Below are 16002 nucleotides of genomic sequence, written 5' to 3'. Positions count from 1 at the left end.
CTGCCTTTCTTGCGTCGCGTAACAATTTGGCTGTACATCACCACACCTCTAATTTTCAGTGCAGTCTCATAAACATTCACTCCCTTGCTCTGAAACTGTGTTGGTGCAAGAGTTTATGAAAAGGATTGGAAGGATGGTGGAGCCAGTCTCGCTGATGTTTGACCACGTGACAATCTCATTCTTCCTGGACTTAAAAGTAATAAAGCAGAGCCTCAAAGTCTCAGAATAGGAGGAAGTAAAAAGAAGAATTGGGAGGAGGAAGACTTATAGTCCTGATGATGCCTTTTACATCATCATCCTGTAGAACATTGTCATCGAAAGGTTTAGTATTTTTTAAAGTATAGATTAATTCATTTAAAAATATTTATTGAATGTCCACTATCTGCTGGGCACTATATAGGTGCTGGGTATACAGTGGTGAGTTAAACACATCTCTGCCTGTGTGAAGTTTACAGTACTATGAGATTAATCCCATATTTCACAAATTGTGTATATCTAATATACAGTTCTCATTCAGATTTTTCTAACTGTCTCAATAATGTTCTTTATAGCTTTCTCCCCCCCTTTTCTGATCCAGGATCCGATCCAGGATCACATATTGCATTTAGTTGTCATGACTCTATAGTCTCCATAATTGGAAACGGGTGTCCAGTCTTTCTTTGGCTTTTCTTACACTGGTATTTTTGAAGAGTATAGGCCAACTGCCTTGCAGAATGTCTCTCAATTTCTGAAATATGGATTTGTCTAATTCAGTGGTTCCAAACATGTGTCATGTTAGACATGTCTCAGAATCATCTGGGGACTTGATGAAAATGCAGAGACCCACACCCTGCCCTGTTTCATCCTATCCTTCTGCAGTGAGCCTAGGCCTCTGTATTCTTTACTAGCTCTCCAGGTAATTCTGCTACACGCTGAAGGTTGAGAGCCACTAGTCTAATATAATTTCCTTGTGGCAGCAGTACTACGTAAGTGATGATGTGTCCTTCTCAGTGTATCTCACAAAGAGGCTTGCAATGTCAGTATACCTTGTTTTTGGTTAAGGTGGCATCTTCCAGATTTCTCTTCATCTTTTCCCCTTTGTAATTAGTCACCGTCTGGAGTTGACACTTTGAGGCTGTCTGCCCATCCTGTTTCCCAACAGTCATTGACCCGATGGTCTTGGCCTCCGGTGGTGATCTTGCCTAAGTCAGTACCATGGTGATATAAATGGTGATCCTCTAACTCCATCACCTTTAACATTTCTTAGCAGTCATCTGTAAAAAATAATTTCTCCTTCTCCTCCTTCCCCAGCTTTTAAAAATATTTTTTGACATCAGCATGGAGTCATGGATTCCTTTTTATTCAATGTATTATAATCCATTCTGTCATTCATTTTGATGTTCAAAATGCTCCCACTGCCATAGCCTTGGAATCAGTCGTTTTTCCTTTCAGTGGAGAATGGTATCTAGAAACCAAGATCTGGTTTCTATTTAAACTGGTTGGAACTTCCTTCCAAGAACAAAAATATGTACCCCTTGTCCACCTAAAAATAAAATGCAATGCTCAAACCATACCTGGACTGAACCTCAGGGAAGCATGGTCTGGTTAGTTTTCCCTCCTTTCTCATTTCCGTATGCGTATGTTCATTTGTATTATCCTCCCACAACCAAACGAATTCACATGCTCCAAGCTTTCTCTTTCTCTTGCCTCCTGTCTTCATTGTGATCAAGTTTCTGGGAAGCAGTCTGCCCAGATACTTTGGGCGTAATGCTTATGTCTTTGAAACTCTGATACACACCCACAAAAATACCTGTACTTGTTGGCTCTTCTTGTAATGCTTTTTGCTTTTTCAAAGCATCTTTATATCTTGTTTTTCTTTTTGTCCTCAAAACTCCATGAAGTATGTGGGACAGGTATTATCATTTTCCTTTTACGTTTTTAGAAAGTGAAGAGGGAAGAGTAAAAGACTTTTTGACATCTAACACCTCTTCGTGTTCAGTGTTTTAAGTCTGTGTCTCTAGTTCTTGCCCCCTAGGTACTATGCTTACAGTTCCCATAGCTGGGGAAGCCTGGGCTGTGTTCTCACGGCTCAGAAAGCTAGGATTCCTTACTCCGAGTTGAAAATCAAGACAAATCAACTGTATAGTGAATCAAGAAACACAAGAGGCATTCCCTTTTTTAAAAGAAAAGATATAAATACTCTCACTGACTTTTCTTCACTACTCTCTTGTAATAACCAAATACTGCAAGCTACCTACATGCCCATCACTGGGTAAATGAGCTGCGGTAAATTCATACTATGGACTGTTAATCAGCAGTGAAAACGAACAAGCTGGCTGAAACTACATACAATAGGGATGAATCTCAAAAACACACTCTACAGATACTACTGTGCAACTGCTGTGTGCCAGGCAGTGGTGTAGGTCCTGGAGATATAACTAGGGCCAAAATAGAGGTGTTTTTTTTTTTTTTTTTTGCTGAGGAAGATTCGCCCTGAGCTAACATCTGTGCCAGTCTTCCTCTATTTTGTATGTGGGTCGCCACAACAGCATGGCCACCAAAGAGTGGTGTAGGTCCGTGCCCGGGAACCAAACCCTGGCTGCTCAAGCAGAGAAGGCCAAACTTAACCACTAGGCCACAGGGTGGCCCCCCCAAAATAGATTTTTTAAAAACCTGTGCCCTTAAGGATCTTACTGCTAGGCAGGAGCAATGGTGGGTGGGGAGGAAGACAATAAAGAAAATAAATAAGGTATATAAAGTATTAGAAAGTGCAAACAGGGTCACCAAATACAGTTGCACAGGTAGCTCACTGCCCAACTCTGTACCCAGTGGTGTCGTGGAGGTCTTGGATCTAAGGCACTAAAAATGGAATTTCCATTAAGTAAGATGGAAAAGGCTACCTGGAAGATTAGGAGTTCTGTTTGTTTCTTAGCTTTATATTGAGGTATAACATACATATAGAAAAGTGCATATAATGTAAATGTGCAGCTGGATGAACTTTCACAAATTGAGCACCTTTGTGTCATTAACATCAATATCAAGGAAACAGAACATTACCAGCACCTGAGAGGCCCCTGTATATTCTCTTCCAGTCATTAATCCCTCAACAACCATGACTTTTAATAGCATTTATTAGTTTTGGGCTAACTTTGTATTTTATATAACCGGAGTCATACAATATATGCTCTTTAATGTCTGTCCAATTTTGCTGAAATTATGTTTTTGAGATTCATTCCCATTGTTGTATGTAGTTTCAGCCAGCTTGTTCGTTTTCACTGCTGATTAACAGTCCGTAGTAGGAATTTACCGCAGCTCATTTACCCAGTGATGGGCATGTGGGTAGCTTGCAGTATTTGGCTATTACAAAAGCACTGCCATGAAGATCCTAGTGCCCGTCTTTTAGTGGGCACATTTAAACATGTCTGTTAGGTGTGTACCTGGAGCAGAATTGCTGAGCCATAGTGTATGTGTGTTAAACTTTAGTAGACCTTGTGAAAAAGTTGGTCCAGAACTAACTGATAGTCTACCAGCAGTGTATGAGGGTGTTAAGTAAAGTGTCTACTTCATATAACGCAATCAGATATACCATGTACATTCCAAAGAACTGCACCAAAATATTATTTGGAGACAATTTCACTACTCTCTAGAAAATGGAAATAAGTTAGCTAAAACTTATTGGCATTGTGGGCTTTGGTAAAGAAATTGAATACAAGTTAAATACACCAACAATAATAATCCTACGTAATGATAACAACTAGATAAATAATAGAATGAAATAAGAGGCCCGTTTATATAGCAAAATATGAAATACTGAGTATTAATCTTAACATAGCTACATAATGATAACAACTAGATAAATAATAGAATGAAAAAAGAGGCCCATTTATATAAGAAAATATAAAATACTGAGTATTAATCTTTTTTTTTTTTTTTTTTACAAATTTTATTTTTTCCCACAAAGCCCCAGTAGATAGTTGTATGTCATAGCTGCACATCCTTCTAGTTGCTGTACGTGGGACGCGGCCTCAGCATGGCCAGACAAGCGGTGCGTCGGTGCGCGCCCAGGATCCGAACCCGGGCTGCCAGCAGCAGAGTGCACGCAATTAACCGCCAAGCCACGGGGCCGGCCCCTGAGTATTAATCTTAACAGAGGGTGTGTCTAGTCTTTATGGTATGTCATAAAACTTGATGATCACTATGAAGCAATTTCAATAGAAACATGAAGACAATTTATTGCATCTTTTTAAAAACTTGACAAGATTATTTTAAAATTTCTTTAAAAAATAAATGAAAGAGAATGTCAAAGATTATTATGGAAAATTAAAGCATTTATCTTAGATATTGAGACGTATTATAATGGAACAGTGATTAAATGTTATGAACTACAGAAAAACTGAACAGTGTCCTAGAACAAACTAGATAACCATAGATATAATGATAAGTAAGCATGTAAGAAGCAACCTGGTAAACTTTAGTGCAGAGAGAAAAACATTGAGAGCGTCTTCGGGGGCTAGACTTTATGATAAAGGCTTTATATTCGTACTTCATTTAATGCGCTCAACAACTCGGTAAATTCAATATTATCACTCCCCGTTTTGCAGATGAGAACTGAGTTTCAGAAAAAATAACTTGCTTAGGCCCCACAGATTCTGTCAGTGGGGGAGCTTGGCCCCAGTCCAATCTAACTTCCTAGGCCCAGAGAAGGAGAACACGTCAGAGAACAGGTCGAAGGACATAATTTGTACCCAACAGATGAGACCAAGGGTTAATTTTGGTATCTCAAATTAAACATAAGTTCTCAAATAGAAAGCTCATTTCATACATGGGCAATAGCAAATGATATGCAGTCGCAAGGGAAATATTCAAATTGGTTAGTAATCAAAGAATTACAAATTGAAACAATTTTGCAGCATTATTTTACACTTTCCTAATCAGCAAAAATCATTTTATTGATTTGATGTGGTTTATAAAAATACATACATTTCCCTAAGATGAAAAAGTTAGTGAGAATGTTTGATTTCTTGATCTGGGTGATTGGTTACAGGAGCGTAATACACATGTCGCAATTCATCAAGCAGTACACTAAGATTTGTGCATTTTACTGTACGTACTTCAATAAAAAAGACAAGAAATACACTAGGAGGAAATCAAGTTTATCTGTCATTGAGGAAAAAAAGGGAGAAATAATTAGTTGCTGCCAAGATTAAGGTTAGTATACAACATTTAGCGTGGTTAATATAAAGCATTTAGCTCACGGATAAGAAATTCAACTTCTCTTAAGAGCCAGAGCAAAGAGGGAGTTAGGATCGCTTATATAACTCACAGCGGTCATTAAGGTAAAACCAAGCTGCTGCTCGAAGGAGCACAGTCACCACTGGTCCTAAAAATCAGAAACTTCTCCCCGGGGTTCCCATAAAGGGATATTATATGATGTAATGAATGATGTCCTCCACAACACACCTAGAGTTATTAATATAATGAGTTTCTGAGAGTTGTTTCTTATATTGTTTCTCAACGTAAGCCAGTAGAGTAATGCCAAAACACAGTGCCAAAAAAGCGGTTTTACCTGGGACAAACCTTAGGGTTCAGTTTTGTAGGTGTCTGATGATTCTAGTTTAATCCAAGAATAAAACAGAGACTCAAGAGCAGTGGTTCTCAACTGGGGCCATTTTGCCCCCCAGGGGCCATTTGGAAATGCCTGGAGACATTTTTAGTTGTCACATCTTGGGGGAGGCTACTACTGGAATCTAGTGAGTAGAGGCCAGAGATGCTGCTTAACACCCTACAATGCAAAGGACAGCCCTTCACAATAAAGAATTGTCTAACCCAAAATGTCAATTGTGCCCACGTTGCAAAACCCTGATCTGGAAGAACCAATAGGCAATATATCATTGAGACCATCCTCCATCAACATTACCTCTCACAACTAGCTTGGATGAAAAAGGCAAAACTATTGGCTCATTTACACATGAGGAAAAGGGGGTGCAGATGTGGTAGTTATGGCCTGGCTTTCTAGGGGCATGATAACCCCCAGAAAATAGAACTAGCACAGGGAAGTGTGTTTCTATACCCTGGCAAGAATTGCCTTATTAGACAGCAGGTAGGTATTAAGTGTTGACATGGCCTCTCCACCAGCCTAATTGTATAAAAACTAGTCAGCCCATGGCTCTGGGCTTCTCTGGCCAGGCAGATTCCTCCCTCCACATAGATGTGTCCACAGAAGGAATTAGAGAGGCTCCAGGGAGCTGTATCCACTCGCTCATTTGTGTCCTTATCACATCTGTTCTTTGCACTGTTTGCAGGCTTAATGGTGAACCAAAGTGAGAGCATCTAAGCAGCAAGGTATCATTCTTGCCAATTTTTGAATTTTAACCAGACTTTGGAGTCTGGCCCAGCTCTGCAATGGGTACAATTGACTACCAATGTCAAGAAGCCTCCTTCTCTCCATCTGTGAGCATTGATTCTGTCTGGTTCACATCTTTCCAACTCTGTCTCCAGCTTTCTTCCCTTAGTTCTACTTTGGAAAATCCCTGGGAGAGTCTTTGGACCAGCTTCCATCACTTGCCCACAGAAGGATGATTGTGTCTCCACTAGGGCCAGTAGGGGAAGGAGCAATTCTCCAAAAGAATGAGATATTCTTCCCAGAAAAAGGGAGGGATACTAGGCAGTCAAGAGGACTCCGGGAAAATATGTCAATTTTTTTACAAACTTTTTATTTTGAAATAATTTCAGACTCATCAGAGTTGCAAGAATCGCACAAAAAAATGCCAATAGATCTATCAAACCAAACTCCCAGTTGTGAACATTTTGCCACATTTGCACTTCCGCCCTCTCCTCCAAATATGTGTAATCTTTTTCTGAACTATTGGAGAGTGAGTTACACTGTTTACCTCTGAATATTTCACTGTATGTTTCTCAGTATCAAGGACATCCCTTATATAACCATATAACAATGATCACATTCAGAACATTTAACATTGAACCTATACTCTTGCCTAATATACAATCCAGTTGTACCAGTAATGCCATCTATAACAACATTTCTCTGGATCTAGGATAACATACTGCATTTAGTTGTTATGACTCGTTTGTCTCCTTTACTTTGGAACAGTTTCTCAGCCTTTCTTTGGCATTCATCACTGACATTTTTGAAGAGTGTGGGCCAGATGTATTATAGTGTATCCCTCAGTTTGGGTCTGTCTCGTGGTTCCTCATGATTAGATCTAGTGATGTATTTTTGGCAGGAATACTACCCAGTGATATGCGAGAGCCCCTAGTACCAGCTATGAGAGCTGATTCTCATGTTTCTTCCCAACTCCATACTCTGCTTTGTCATATTGGTAGCTTGAAATCAGCCATCATAGGAGTATTTACACCAGATGCTATCTGTCAGCTATTTCCATTGAAGAGTTACCATTTTACCCTTTATAATTAATTTTCCCCTCTGGAGAGATCCTTTGTGATTGTGAAAATATCCCATCCTGTTTCTTAGCTAACTTTCACCAATAGTTTCTATTTATTGAAGACTATTGCCTGAATCAGTTAGTACTATGATCTTTGCAAATGGCAATTTTCTCTCTTTCATTTCTTCTACGTTAATTTGCTGGTGTTCTATGAGTTAATTTTTTTATAGACTTAAGCCTAAAATTAATAGCTAATTAGTAATAGACTTGGAAATTAACTGAGCTCTCCCAACAATTTGTCAAATAGTTCTAAGTCCTAAGTATTTGTGACCAAGTTATTCATGTCCATTGTTACGGTGCAGAGTAAGTTTCCATGGAGCACTCCATCGACACAGAAAAAGCAGGACGGCTCTCCAGAAATAATTTTCCAATAATTCCACCATGAGTATGTCTGTTTGATGATTACGTGCCATCTCACTAACAGAGGAGGTGGCATTTGGAGTCACTTTTCCAGTCTTACCTGATTCCAGCTCTTACCAAAAGCATCATGCCTTTGGAAGATGCCTAGTGAGAGATTTACACTGGAGTCGTGGAAAATTAACTAGTGCATGGTAGAGTGGAAAGAGCACTGAACAGGGAGTCCAGAGTCACCATCTGCTATGGGATTGGGTAGTACACTTCATCTCCCTGGTCCTCACTGCCATCATCTGTAAAATAATAGGAATCATATTTTCACTCAATTCCCTTTCAAGATCTAAAACTTTCTTTTATTCTGCTCTCTTACTTGCAAATCAAAACCTAGACTTCACCTCATTAGCATGATGTCTTGGTCAACTGACCCAAGGACAAAGGTCAAGACAGGGACAAAAATAAGATGTCCAGTGTGGAGTCTGAACCCAGTGACCTGGCGACTGAATCCATAATCCAGCTAAATTAGACGTGAGGGTGGAGCACCAGGACTTTCTACTGTTTCATGTTACCTTTGTGCATTCAGCCCCGTCACCTGACTCACTTCTCCGCTTCTCTTTGTTTATCCTTGACAGTCATGGAAACCACGGAGGGATCCCCTTACCTCTCTCTTTGAGGAGATCCCTCTCTCAAGTGTTAGCTTGCCTGGTACTTATAAGGTTACCGCTGTTGCCATGGTTGTAAGGAAAAGAAATGTTCCATCCTAGGGCAGACTGCAGTTTCTAAAGAACTTTTACACTTCAGGCATGAAATTCTGGAGTTCTTTATAAGACAATTAAATTTCACCATGCGAAATTGCTGAGAACCGGGCAAATAGTGTTATTCTTGGTTGATCCATTGTTTGGTGAACTCCGTGCAAAAGTCAAGTAACCTTGGCAATCACTGTTAGAACTCAAAATATGTTACCTTGGATTTCCAGAACAGTGGTTAACAAGAAGGTGAAGTGGGGGCTGAGGTGTATAAAAGAACGTGAGGCTTTGCCAAACCATGCATTCTCCTGTCTCCCTGGAACAAGATTTTGATAGGCCCCACCCCTCCACCCCACCATCACCCTCCTCCACCAGAATGGTGTTGGGGCCCCTTGTGTAGGTGAAAAGTCCACAGGTAAGTTGCATATTTGCCTCCCCAGTTTTCTGGAGCTGTCTGAGCCTGGTACTTTTCATGTTCAGCTCCTTATTTCAGCATTTTTAAAATTTAATGACTCTTCTAAGGTAGAGAATTATTTGGCAGCATCCTTAAGAGTATCTGTTTGAGGTCTTTTTATCTGCTCCACTTCCATTTACCAAATTGAAAAGTTGCTGTCTAACATATTGTTCCGATGACTCATCTAAGGTTCTGATGAGGCAAAGGGGGTCATGGAGGGTCAGAAGAGTTGGCAATAATTTTCGGATTTGGTTATTTTAATATCCGAAATAATCCACTTTTTATCTTCTTGAAGATTTTAAGACAAATTTGACTTTAACTTTGAGTTTGGGCCTAACTTCAAACTCAGAGATGTTTTTGAATTCCCCCTTTAGCCCCCCTCCCTCTGCATGAGTTTCTTTTTCTTTGAAGGTAAGGAATTTAACCTTTCAAAAATTTAATCTTGATCAACACCCACCTCACCTGTTGGATTAACCGCTGCATCATCTTTCACCAGATTAGAAAACCACTGTCTCTTGCCTGAAAGACAGAGGCCAATTGATTCCTACAATCAACCTGGCTTCTCTTTGATTTTATAATCTGTTGCTAGAGATTATAGGCGAGCTTTGAATTCCAAGGCACTGGGCCTGTCAGCTTTTGAAGCAAAAAACTTTGAAGCAGATCTGGGGCCTCAGGTTTCAGCGGGCATACTTAGAAGTTGGAGGATGAAATTAATTTGTTTTCATTTTGTAATTAAGGGGAACACAGATAATTATCACTGCTGACATTGTAATGTTCTGGGGTTTTGGTTTGTTTATTTTATTTCATGGCTTTTAAAAGAATTATTGTTATTAGTTTGTGTTTTTTGAGAACCCCAATCAAATCACTTGGAAACTTGAGAGAAAAGCATAATCCTTTCAGAAATCCTCATGGAGCTAACTGCTTCTGTAAACCTACCTAGTGTGCATTTACTTAAAAACTACTTAATTACTCACCACTGATGCTCTTGGTTTAACTCGAAAACTCTCCAGACTGGAGTCAACAGGTAGAAGGGAGAAAGAGGGGAGGGCAATTTCCAGGCCCATGAGTTCCATGTTGTTAAACACTATGTACTTTCAAGTATTAATTATACAGAACTTGGGCAAGGAGGGGGGGGTATGTGGAATTATATTTGCCTGTATTTATGCTTCTAAGCTAGCATATCACCAAAGAAATTTTTTTTAATAAAGATCCCTCTATACCACTCATTGTTGTAATATATTACATAATGTAATAGTACTTGCATACATCACCACATTTAAAAAAATAAATGAAGGCACGTGAGTATTATTGATAAAGAGGCAATACCCCCTCCACACACTTATATACCCCAACCAGGCCACTGAAGAAGCATTCCTGTTAACCCAGAACTCCTATTTTTCCTTGGGATCTTGAAGGATGAAAAAAAATAAAATAATGGAAAAATGATAAATTAGAGTTTATCAAACCTCAATATAAAGCCACAGAGTTTTAGTCTTCTAAGCATTTGCTGTAACTGTTCCTTAATTCTTTCACATTTTATCTATAATGGTACATATATTAATTCAATAATGTGTCATTGACACAGAAGTGAATTTATATTTTTAATAGTGTTTGCATTGGGTATATACTGAAATAACCATGCTCTGACACAGAGAAAAAAAATATCTCAGAAAAACCCTGAACAAACTAAGAAAATCAGCAGAGCTTAAAAATGAACTTGTAGAGATAAAAATTAACCATTTAGAAGTTGTCTGAATTTCCAGCCTCAAAGTCATTATGTTTCTTCTAGAATACTGCTGTTTAAACAAAGTTTCCCACAGCTAGTTAAAGCATGCGCGCACAATGGGGCTTCCCCTCAACCCTGGATGCGTCTCTCCACGCCCCCTTCCCTTTCCCCTGCAATGGTATGATCTGCATTTGATCGTAAACTGGAGGTGCCGAGCTGTGACAGCTTCCCCAGCTCCACAGCCATTTGCTACAACCTAAGGCAGCCTGTGTTCAGTGATGCTTTTCTTTTCCCACAGGGGCAAATCGAAGTAGACAGCGAAACCACCTTCAAGTTGGCAGCACTGGTTTTACAGGTAAGAATCCACCAACTGCCTCTTCCCTGCTCCTTTTTTTTTGTTGGTTTCTGTGAAGTGCCTGCAACTTTGAAACTTTTGCATGGGCCAGTGGCTGATGGATTTTTAAACCAACTGGTCGTTTGCCAATGAAAAGTGTGAGCCACTGTTTTCTGTTTTAGCGTGGTTCGCATGAGCTATAATGTGATATGAGTATGTCTCAAAGCAAAAGGAAATTTAGACTGCTCTGGGGGAAAACAGTTAAGACCATATTCCTGGGAAAGAGCTCTGTGTTACTTGAATCTGGGAGGCAGCAGTTGTTCCAACAGCTGTAATTTTCATTTAAATTTAGTAACTTTTGTATACATTTTCTTGAGGTTGAGTTAAAGAGCCCTCTAATTCTTAAAGGCACTAGTAGCCTGAAAAACCAAGTGTGTTCCACGCTGATTTCAAAAGAAAACAAACAGTATGTGCTGATTTACCAGTGTTGTGTTTTAAAAGGTCTGCGTCCAGCCTAAAAAGTGTGCCACTCGAATAGACAAGCATTTATCTCGTGATCTTAGAAACATAAAAGGAGAAATAATTGTCTGTACTTTTTCAGATCTATTTGTCTCTTCTGTTAAGAACTATTTCATGGATACCAGTGTTTTCTTATCAATGCCACATCCTTCTCCACAGTCATAGGGAAAGTGTTCCGTGTATACATTCTTCAAAACAAAATTCAGGGACTTTGGGGAAAACGATCAAGAGTAAAATTCACTCAGCTTGATTAACATAAATACAAATTGATTATCTATCTTTGTTTTTTATTTCAGGAAGCCAAAGGGGATTACACCAGGTAATGGTTCCTTTTCTGATATTACTATGCAAAATAATCCTAGCTAAATTTTTTTTTTGCTATTTTAAATAACAATGGATGCAAAATCAAAAGAAAGTAAATCCCAAGGCAAGAGACCAAGATCTCTTCCTTCTTCAAATAGAGACCTATTCTTTTTGTGAATGAATCCGAGAATGAAGCTTTCTTACAATTTTTCAAGCCAGAGTGACAGTGAATTGTAATCAGAAGCCCTCCAAAGTTCTATTTTCTGTCAATGAAGAAATCTGTAAAAAGCTTTGGTAGCCTATGCTGATTTTTTAAAATTTATAATAATCCTGTGTTTGAAGAGTTATACCATAAACACAAAAAGATTAAATCCTTCAGCTGCTTAGTTAAGGGATTAATAGGGGCTTTCTTTTTGCAGCTGCCCTGAAGGGGCCTCACCCTCCATACACTTGACCTAACAGTTGTATTGTTGCCACTGAGCACTTACTGGTTCTAACTGCCTGACTGGCCACCTCATCAGAGAGTGTTTATATTTGAATTCACCCTTTACCTGCCCCATTCTGTCCTTTTCAGGCAATAGCTGTAGTTGGAGAAGTAGAAACGGTTCAAGTTGGAGGCAAGGCCTCCAGTTAGAAACAGCTCACAGGCCAATGACCCATTGAAAGCCTCACCTCTACCATGTTAATGTTCCACTCCTGGTAAACTTTACCCATAGATTATTTACAGATCACCTAGTACTCATTCCCAGCCAAGTCTTTGAATAGTGTGTTCTTTAACGGACCGATAACCAAATAATGCCTTCCAAGCTTGAAAACTTCCAGTCGTGGAGTAATACTTCTCTTCAGAAACTCCAAGCTCATTGCCCGTTCAGTTTGGTAGAATGACTGGGAGCCCGCTTAACGCGCCATGATCCACTCACCACACTCTCCTGTTAGCTCTGTTTTGTGCTATATTATGTAAAAAAAAAATTTCTTCAGTTAGGAAATATGCTTTGAAGGAATCCTAAAAATCAATAAACATCAATTTTTTTTTTAATTAAAAGAAGATGTTGGGGATAAAAAGAGGATAAATTAGTTTCTAGGTCATTAACGTTAAGAGCTGCTATGTTCTCCACTGTTGTCTTTCCTGGAGGAGCCAGATTTCCTAGGAAGATCAGATATGCGAGGAATGCCATCATGTAGGGGGGTGAGTCTGAAGTTGATTTATATATGAGGGATTCAGGGCCAAAAGCTCACACTCTGCAGTCTGCGGACTGCTAACCCTTCCTCCTCCACTTTCTCCTGGTCAAGCATGTGATGGACACCCTCTGAGCCTCATTTCCTCATCAGGAAAATGGCATCTACCCCATAGGACTGTTGTGAGATTAAATGTATGTAAACATTGCCCAGGGCTGTATCTGGCATGTAGCAAGCTCTTCATACACTTTGGCTATTATTATTATTATTATAGTATCATTATTGCCCTCATCATTATAATCATCCTGTCTTGTCTCTTGGCAACCTCTGAAGAGACTTTTGGGACTAAGGTGGATCTGAAGAAGCTGTAACAACGTGGTAGAGGAAACAATAGAAATCAAAGGTTGATTCCACAAACCTTCCTTAGGGGAGATGTCTTACCTGCAGCAGCAGAAGACTTAGAAGGGACAGTCGTTTGGTAGACCAGACCTTTTAGCCCTAAGACTTCAAGGTTGGTAAGTTAGACTGGCCAAGCCCAAACCAATCCTTTTCCTTAACCTCAGCTTGTTCCTGGTGGTTTCCTGAGTAATTACGAGGCTCAAGAAATGTAGGACATTGTTTTGAAATTGTCTAAACCATGCTGGGTAGTAGAAGGAGTGTGGGACTGGGAATGAAGAAACTAGCAACATGACCCTGAGTGAGCCATTTGTCTTTTCTGGCCTTGGTTTCCTCATCTGTAAATTGGGATTAATGAAAAGAGCGACTTTGCAGGGTGGTTTTGAGGAGATGAATAATGTGGAAGGACTTTGTAAATTATAAGTTGTTTTACAAGCATTAGCTATTGCTGATGAAGGTGCAAGAAAGAGTAAAAAATGTGAACTTTTGTCATTGGGTCAATGTCAGTGTCAATGAAGCAGAATTTTGGTTCATTGCTACCACCCTCTCCCTATCTGATCTCCTTCTCACCTGTGTGGAGAGGATATATTTTTCCTCCAAAGTTTTGTTATAAAAGAAATTTAAGAAGATCAGGCAAAATAAAATACCATGAGGCAAGGTTGTAGTGGTTAGAGGAGAGACACTAGAACCAGACAGCCTCACTGAAATCCCAGGTCTGCTATTATTACCTGTGTAATCTTGAACAAGTTTTTAAAACTCTCCAAGCTTCAGTTTCTTCATCTGTAAAATGGAATTTATGTTAATAGTATACACCCCATAGGATTGCTATGAGGATTAAAGGAATTGATATTTACAAAGTGCTTAGAACAGTCCCTGCTATTGACGCTTTAATATTCCATCAAATTGAGGGACATAATTTAGCACTCCCGTGTTGTTTCAAATATGAGTTCTTTCCCATTTTTCACTAATATAAATAATGCTGTGATGAACATCTTTGTGTAGTCTGTATTGTGGTTATCTGAGATTATTTTCTTAAGTGACTTTTCTCTGGTGGGAACAAGCAAAGAGAAATTCCTTAAATGAGGCAAAGTGCTAAGTGCTAAAATGGAACTGACACATTCTTGATACCGCTAAATTAAAATAATACAAAATTCATAGCTTTATTCAGTGACATCTCCTGAATGCCTGCTATGTGTCCCTGTCAGTCTAGGCACTGAGGATGCAGAGATGTGTAGGCAGAGGCCTTCCTTCCCAGGGCTTTGGCTTTCTATCAAGGGCTACCTTAGCGGCAATTCTGAATTTCACTTTTCTGTTGGTTTACGTGTCAATGGCTGCAGCTCTGAGCTTTTAGAACTTCACTGAGTTTACTCACTGAGGTTTAAATATGGACCAAAAACTGTCCCCAGATACCTTCCTAGACCAGGGCAATGTGGCTTTTCAATTAAAACAGTGATTGAATACCTAATTCTTAAGGCTGCGCTGGTCCACCCCCTCCGTGTGAATATCTCCCTCTTTCTCCAATTTAGCATTTCCAAAGCTGAACTCACCTGCATCCCAGCCTCCAGACCAGCTCCTCTTCCACTGTCTCCCCTTAAATGGTGTCACCGTCCTCTTAATCATTTCTGAGGATTTCCCCTTTCCCTTCTCACCCTTTTTCTCCATCTGTCAAACAGCTCCCTTCTTTCCTTCTCTTTATCAGAATGCTCACTTTCTCAGCCCTCACGCCCCTCTGCTCAACCTGACAGTAAAAGTATGTATGTGTGTATTGTTGGGTTGAGTGCTTTCTCTGACATTATTTAAAAAGTCCATGCCTGATTTCATTCAATCTCCACCACAATTGTTATCATCGCCATTTAACAAATAAATAGATGGAAAATTTAGGCCGAAAGAGACCATGTCAGATAGCCATTGAGTTCCCAGATCTTTTCTGATTCCATCGCACACTACCACCTGCACATAGCCCCCAGCTATCTTCCTAAGACATAGATTTGATCATTGTTCTTGACTTCCCAAAATCTCTTACAGTTTCTCATTGCACAGACACACACCCTCGGACACCCTAACCTGGCATTAAGGCTCTACTTAATCTGCATTATACATTTTAATCCCCCATACCCTACTGTTCATACTCCTTAATATCTGTTCATGCCTCTCTTCTCTTTTCTCTACATACCCTGTACTATTTTGCCTTCATGGCTTTGCTCAAACTCTTCTTCCTAGAATGCCTTTAAAAACAATCCTTCCCTTTTTATTTTGCTTCCTGCCATGTTTCCTAAAGAGTATTTTAAGTTAACTTTATCATAACCAGTAGGAAACCCTGCTCTCTGAAAGTTAATTAAAATAGTGGAGTGAGGACTTCCATTTTCTTTAAATAGTTGACAGCCTAAATTTCCAAGTCATCCCTTAAGCTGCAAAGATAACAAGCTACTCAGGTAACACAACACAGACAAACGCAGAGAATTCCTGAAAGCTAACACGTCCAGGAGGCAAGGCTTTATCACTGAGCCAGACACAAATGAATTTGTAACCAGCAAAGCATTTTTTTTTCCTTAAGA

At 39.5% G+C, this 16002-nt stretch overlaps 1 protein-coding gene across 5 annotated transcripts in view; it reads left to right on the top strand.

Annotated features, from left to right (window-relative positions):
* Nucleotides 1-16002, top strand: part of FRMD4B (FERM domain containing 4B) — a 312466-nt gene that overhangs the window by 232123 nt on the left and 64341 nt on the right. For all 5 annotated transcript variants that reach the window (XM_087431321.1, XM_087431319.1, XM_087431320.1 and 2 more), the window contains 2 exons: nucleotides 11018-11074; nucleotides 11869-11891. In XM_087431321.1, the coding sequence (XP_087287447.1) occupies nucleotides 11018-11074; nucleotides 11869-11891 (80 nt within the window). The remainder of the gene's footprint in view (nucleotides 1-11017; nucleotides 11075-11868; nucleotides 11892-16002) is intronic.

Source organism: Ceratotherium simum, chromosome 5, assembly GCF_057802395.1.
Source record: "Ceratotherium simum simum isolate JZ-2026a chromosome 5, ASM5780239v1, whole genome shotgun sequence".
Lineage (NCBI taxonomy): Eukaryota > Metazoa > Chordata > Mammalia > Perissodactyla > Rhinocerotidae > Ceratotherium > Ceratotherium simum.
Note: the sequence above shows the minus strand (reverse complement) of the source record. Positions and strands in the feature narration are given on the sequence as shown.